At 33.7% G+C, this 7,500-nt stretch overlaps 1 protein-coding gene across 1 annotated transcript in view; it reads right to left on the bottom strand.

Annotated features, from left to right (window-relative positions):
• Nucleotides 1–221: 221 nt before the first annotated feature.
• Nucleotides 222–7,500, bottom strand: part of ADAMTS19 (ADAM metallopeptidase with thrombospondin type 1 motif 19) — a 226,830-nt gene continuing 219,551 nt past the window's right edge. The window contains exons 22-23 of the mRNA XM_033096500.1: nucleotides 3,645–3,822; nucleotides 222–1,746 (exon numbers count right to left, since the gene is read on the bottom strand). Of these exons, the coding sequence (XP_032952391.1) occupies nucleotides 1,595–1,746; nucleotides 3,645–3,822 (330 nt within the window). The 3' untranslated portion in view covers nucleotides 222–1,594. The remainder of the gene's footprint in view (nucleotides 1,747–3,644; nucleotides 3,823–7,500) is intronic.

Genomic DNA, 7,500 nt, shown 5'->3' with positions numbered 1-7,500 from the left:
CTCAGAAGAGTATGGGTGGTGAACACACAATAGAATATACAGATATCCCATTATAAAGTTGTACACCTGAAATTTACATAATGCTATTAACCAATGTTATCCTAATAATTAAAAACAAACAAAAAACAACAACAAAAAACAGCAACTGGCCAAACCCCTGACCCCCTTGTTGTTGGAATGAGGGTTTTTATGACAGCAATGCCAATGGAAGCTGCTAGAATATGAAGAAAGCCAGATGATACCTGCACACGCAGTGGGTTGTATTACAGGTGAGGGGCGCCAATGTATGGAATCTGAAACTTTTGTAATGAGAAATAAGTATGTCTGCCCTTTGCTCCAAAGAAAGACACCAACTTTATCTTCCAAGGCTGTTCTCTGCACAAACATCCCTTAGAAGATATTCCAGAACAAAAGCAGACAGTGCCAAGACATGTGGAAATATGAGAGACCTAAGAAGAATTGCCTCCCAACAGGAAATTTCACATATTTTATTGAAAAATCTAAGAAATCATGTGAATCATGTACAATATTTTCTCACAAGAAAAAAATTTAAATTGGTTTTTTTAACGTTTCACAGAATTGTAAAACTTTAATTTTTAAAAAGAAAAAACACAATGAAACTACCACAGTATTATCAGCTTTTTGTTTTTCCTTGTTTCTAGGGAAAAGGCTGAAAAATAGTCAGTAAATTTTCTCATTATGATTTCTGAGGCTAAGTACTCTATTCTTTTAAAATCTGCTAAAAAGATACAAGGAAATGGGTGGATCAATGATTTTTTTGTTCAAAATACTTAGAAAAGCTAAAATCTAATGACAGCATGTTAAAATAATACACATTTTTGTAGGATGTTACCCTTTCTATAACGGTTTCTCTACACTATATCAACAGTGCAATGGTGATTCAGTGTAAATCATTACAGTGTTTCATTGTTACAATACTTGTGTTCAAGTACATGTTCATGAACATGATCAAAGTCTCTGTTTTGACTTTTTCCTTTCCATTATTAAAATAAGGCTATAATTACAGTAGAAATTTTCCTATGGATGTCTCTAAATCTGAACCAAATTCATAATACATTCTCTAAAGTCCTGTTAACACTATGAGGTTTGTTCCGTTTACACATCTGCAGATTAGAGAAAATGGGCTAATTCTGCATCAGGACACCCAAATACAAAAATGATTTCTCTCCATAGATAGCTACACTATATGCTAAATTAGTATACATTCTGCATAACTCAGCGATATTAGTGGGGAGAGAGTAGCACCTTAGAGACAGCCCTAAATTTTTTTTTAAAAAAAATGTTTTTTTAAAGCTTAATGATCTTAGTGGTTTTTTTTTTCCTTTTTCTTTTTCTTCTGGTAACTGGATCCAACTTATTCATATAAAATTACTTATGAAGCCATATAGTATAAATCAAAATGTTTGTATTACCAAAACAAACACCATCTTGGATGTTTGGCAGGCCCCCAAAATAAATTAATTTGATTAAATTATATGTAATCTGATAATATTTGGTCTGAAAAACATGCTAGTGTGTGTGTTTATAAATAATGTCATTGCAAAGAGCTGTGAGCCAGCCAGGCTGCCAGAGGTCAACTCTTCTGCTGCAGCTTTTGGGCGTAGAAGTCCCTGCATGTCTCACAGCAGCGCTGATACCACCGCATGTCCTGACACAGGTTCTTCTCGCGTATCACTCGGCAGTACACAGGCCACTGATCGCCCAGGCACTTGAAAGTCAGAGCAGCTGTAAAGCGGAACAAAGGGAACTCAATACACGCAGGTATACCAGATGTCCCGAGTAGAAGCAACTAGCAATCATGGAAATGGGGGATGTGTACACTCATTTCGACACATTCATAGTATTACCTTCTGGAACTTAAAAGACAGAGATACACTCACAGACACAAACATGCACACAACCCCTATAACAAAGGAGTAAAGGGAATGAATGTTCTCATTTATGAGCTTTTATAGGCTTATTGAAGATAGAATTCCCAACCTCCATGAGTTGTATTGCTAATGGCTTTTAAGGTTCAATTTTACAGCTTTCATTTAGGGTTCTTTTGGATTTCTAGTTGAGAGGATCACAAAGAAAAGTAAATATGCTTGATATATCTACCTTTATGGGACTAAAAATTAGTCAATATTGTCATGGATGAAATTGGAAAGAAACAGCAAAACAAAAAAAAGCTCACACATCTCAGATCCCTCATTTCCTAGATAGCAGACGCATCTAACTGGGATATCAGGGATCTTTTGAATCAAAGCTGATTATTACAAGTGACTGAAATTTATAGCAACAAAGTGTTTAGAATGAGAACTAGATATAAAAGATTTGGTCATGTAAATTTAGCTTCAGGTTTTCTGAAGAAATAGTGTGCCCGTATAATAGTGTGCACGTATAATAAAAGTCAGTCCTGCTACAATTCTTTCTTTTGCCACTATTCTAATATGATTTATTATTTTACTTTTAAAAACCTTTAGATTTTCCAACCACTGTGCTTCTGTGTTTGGGGATATACCTTCGAGGAAAAAATAAACAGAGAAAATATAATTTTAATTAAATTCTTTTAATCCCTTATTTTCTGCCACACTTCAAGAAGGACGGTGAGTAATTGTCGGAGAAAGAGATTATGTTGTTTTGAATACATGGATTTAGTGTAGCTGCTCTAGGATTGCTTAATTTTTTGACTTAACTTGAACTGATTATTTCTTAGAAATGTTCATTATTTGGCTTGAAAAAGAGAATTTCTGTATTTGCATGAAGAACCAAAGTTTTCCATAAGATTGAATCTTATGCCTGGAAAATGATAACAATTTATGATTAAATTGTTCCCCTGGAGATTATATGCACAGATAAAAACTAAAGGTGTTAAACATAAATTAACCCAATAACAGCCAGATAGCAGTGCTGTTAAAAGCCACTTGTTTACACAGGAATAAAGGCCTATTTATTTATGAATATTTATTATGCAAGTGCAAGCTATATTTACTTCAAATACATACTTGTATTCTATTTCTTCATGATGGATTAGATTGAATAACAGGACTTGAGAATATATAAGAATGCATTGTAGAACATAAAAACGATGCAAATCAATGTTACTAGTATTTATTTTTTATTTAATACTGTGTCCTTAAATATGAAAAAAATGATACTTCTTGTTTGGTGGTGTAGATCCATGCACCATTCTTCTTGAAAGTCATATCTTACTCTGTGTCTCTCTACAGGATACTTTGTACCCAGGATCACAAAGAAGGCTATTAACAATGAAGACATCTAAGGTATACACTATAACCTCACCTTTCTACTATACGTTATCTTAATTGAAAGTTCTGCCACAGGACTGGTCAGAACCCAAAATATGGTTACAGCCTTAAGTCCTTTATAAGACGACCCTGGGTCACACACCCAGAGCCTGGCTCTGAGTAGGCAGTTTCAGGAATCAAAATAGTTTAGTCTTTAGGATTTTGTACCCACCTGGCCATTCAGACTAAACCATAGTTAAGTAATGTCAATTTAGTCAGAACCAAATGAATGAGTATACATTTATAACTAAATTTTAAAGTGGTTTGTGAAATAGAAGAAGCCATGCGCATTTCCATATTTCTCAAAACCATCCCCTTTCATGGTCGGCTTACCCAGCCTGGGTGATGTTATGGTATTTACGTTTATCTTCTCATTGCAGGGCTGAAGGTGGCATGGCCTGTATGCTGCAGGTTTTTCTGAAGAAAAACATTCATTTCCATGTCTTCCTGTGATCTTATGCATGCACTGGATAACACGGGACTGCATTCCTTTGCCACAGGTAATTGAGCACTGGGAGAGACACAAGCCTTGTTAAAAGTCCTCTTTCCATTTCTTTTTTTCTAGACTGTGAGCCTCCTTCTCCCTATATTTCTTAAAATTGAGCATGAGCCACAACATCCAGAGTTGATGCAAAAACATGGGTGAGAAGTGTTGATGCTCATAAGTTGGCCATAAAGTTTTCTGTGTCCTCTGGCTGACCTAAGGCAGAGCTTGGGGCAACGAAGGGCATAGGTGAGTAAAGATGGTTAGAAAAAGGTGGAGAGTATGAGTGGGAGTGAAAGACAGTGACTGATACCAGTACATGGGGCAGACAGTTTTTAAAATTCTAATATCTAGTTTGCCGCAAATACTTTGCTATTTTTTAATTCAGTCATTGACGCTCAAGAGTTAGCATATGGAGCTGGATCCTGTTAGAGTCTTGCCATCTACTCATCCACTCCATTTGTTTTGGCCTTAAAATATTCATCAACGATACCAACATGGCTCCTCAACCCGATGTGCTATTGAAATAACTGCTATTTGGTGGCAGATTACATGACATCTAATATCGTGCTAATAAAAGTATTTGATAACCTGGATTTTTCTAATAAAATACCCTTTTAATGGAGTCCTTGTATTTCAGCAAAATGTAGTTTGTCTTCATTTGTAACATATTTTGCAATTCAATGTACAATGGTCTTTTACTAGAGAAATTCAATGTACAATGGCTTTTTACTAGAGAAATTTATTGGGTCCACACATATCACTATTTAATTTTTTACACAAATAAGCTAGTACTTATTTGACTGAGAAAACACAATGATTTTATGGTATCGCAACGACACGTAAGAGAGGGAACATGCTTGTGTTGTTGAAAATAATGACTTATTTATGTCATATTCTTTTCTATATGGTAAAGATTTAGCCATACTTGACTGTTTTCTAAATTCTTTAGAGCTCTTTTGTAAAGAGATGATCTCAGTGTATTCTAATCAAAAATTGGTAAATACATTGTCACCTTTTAGATATACAGACATAAGGTTTGTAATGTTTTTATTTTCCCTTTGTGCTTTACCAAGTCAGAATTAGGACTGCACCCTTTACTATCAATTCTTGCTTTACTGTTATCATGGGTCCCAGCTCTTCTTATTTTCACTTGCACAAGAAACATTCTACACAAACCCTCGTCATGTCAAGCCTAGTCTACTACTGTTTGCTTTGTTATTAATCCCCATGTATTAATACTGAATATGTATTCTTTCAAAATGTCTTTACATATATAATCTCCTGGGATAAAAATCTTTGGTTATTGAGTCCATTGCCTACAAGATAAAGCCCAGTGTCCCAGAATCTTCAGACTGGCATTTATCTAACCCCTCAACCTTATTTTCCACCCTTCACTTTAGGAATCATTTGCTCTATTATAAACTAATCACGCCCATGCAATTTCTATTCTCACATCTACAACTGTGTAGATAGTATTACTCCTTTCCAAAAGATTGGCTGCTTTTCAAATCACAATCTTGAATCCACTCCCTCCATGAAGTGTTTCATAATTATCCCAACTTCTTATGCATATTTAGGGTTTAAAAGTATATATCCATAAATCTAAGGCTATCCCTTAGACTCACTTAGAAAAAAAATTGTTTTTCAATTATAGAGTTTAAGGCCTAGAATTTCTAAGTCAATAAACTCAGATGGGGTATGGGACTATGCAGTTTTTTTAAAAAAAGTATCGAGGTAAGTCTGTTACGTAGCCTGAGTTGGAAACTACTGGTCCATAGTTTGTGTTCTGTATTTAACACAAACCAATTTGTATTATTTCTTATACTTGATTAATATCTTTTAATGCATCTAGTCTTTCTCTTCAGGTAGATGGTAAATCTCTCAAAAGGCTTGTCATGTCACCTTCAATAATAAAACCTACATGTCAGGTATGAAAATAGCTCACTAAGAATAAGGGAATTTTATGTGCATGACATTATACGAAGCGACTCTCCAGATAATTGATCATTCAACATTTTATTCTGTAAATATTTCTGCACAATCCCCTCTTTGTATCTAATGACTTCATAGCTTTCTGCCAATAGCAGATGAAGAAGCAACAACTGGAATGTTATATCCCTTTAAACCTGATTTTTTTTCTCATTAACCTTTACAAGATCTGAATGTTTACAGTTCAGTTTAAGCTTTATTATAACTTAAAACTGTTAGAGGAGTAACTGTTTGACATGGCATTTCTTCCTTGAAAGCATCTTAATACTACTCTATAGAATGGATATAATTATATAAATGAAGACATCGTGCTTCTTACCAAAACATTTTCAGGAAAATTAAAAATAGTTAAACTAAAAATTTTAAGGGGTTAAGCTAATACAGAAAAATATCATTCTAGCATCTACTCCTAAAATTTGTGTAGATCTTGAAAGTAATCACAATATTTGAGAAACCAAAAGACTAACAGAAGTTTTATAACAGATGAACTCATTATGACACAATAGCAAAGGTTCTCGTCATGTGTCAACAAAGCCCAGGAATCAGTCACAGACTATTCTTGATACTTTTGATTAATCTTATATTAACTCCAAAGCACATGAGCAAACCAAAGTAACACATCATTTTCCAGAACTATAAAAAATTAAGCAAACTATAGACATATGATAACTCAGAATACATAATTTTAGCAGATAATGGCTGAATAGAGTCTTTCATACAAATTTGGAAAATTTAAGAGAAAAAAAATGTAGTTGCCTTCCTTAAGCAAGTTAAATTTTGTCACTTGTATCTGGAAATAAAAACAGTATCCAGGAAATAATGAAAGTTCTAGAATTCATTTAACTAAACAGTCTCATTTCTGACTTTGAAACTAATAAAATAAGCTTTATTATGGAATATGGAGTTAAAAAACCCAATAGCCTTAGAATCTGGTTTTCATTAGAACACATTAATAATAAAAATATCAAGCTCTTACTAGTAATTATTTTCTTTGTAAGATGTATTTTGGAAAACCTTTTATTACAAATGTGTGAAAAATGAACAGATATTTGAAATGGAACAATTGAAATCCCAAGGTATCTCCTAAACTATCTCTTTATTATAGAGGATACTACTAAATAACTGGATATTTTCTCAAATCACATCACTATGATTAAAGATAGACATTAAAAGAACAAGCCAGGATAATTCTGACCTTGAAAGGAGGAGACCTGGGCCCTACTATTGTCCCTAGCAACTACTTTACCTGGGACTTATTTTTCATTTTTGGCAAGCAAAGCACTGGAGTGGATCATAGCAACACTTTCAGGTCGAAATTACTAAGAAAGTAAAAGTTCCAAATATCTTATTATTAAAAGTTACTGTAGTCCGGCAAGTTTTAAGTGGTGAAGCTATGTAATAATAAAGACTCTAATTTCATTATCTAATTATTCATGGTATCACTCAACAATGGTAAGACAGAAATTACACTAAATGAAGTCTCAAAATATAGTTTGCTTGAATATTCATTTATGGGTTTTCAAATATTTATTGATTACCCTTTATGTTCAGGATCCTATGCAGAAAATAAAAACAGAAATTATTAATACTACAGAGCTGGTATTTTATTCAATAAACATTATCGCAAAACACAATGATATAAAATAGCACTATAGACTTCCATGAAAGGCCAAAATGCTAAATTGTCAACATCAATTTATCAGCCATTGGTAA

This window comes from Rhinolophus ferrumequinum, chromosome 24, assembly GCF_004115265.2.
Source record: "Rhinolophus ferrumequinum isolate MPI-CBG mRhiFer1 chromosome 24, mRhiFer1_v1.p, whole genome shotgun sequence".
In the NCBI taxonomy this organism is placed as follows: domain Eukaryota; kingdom Metazoa; phylum Chordata; class Mammalia; order Chiroptera; family Rhinolophidae; genus Rhinolophus; species Rhinolophus ferrumequinum.
Note: the sequence above shows the minus strand (reverse complement) of the source record. Positions and strands in the feature narration are given on the sequence as shown.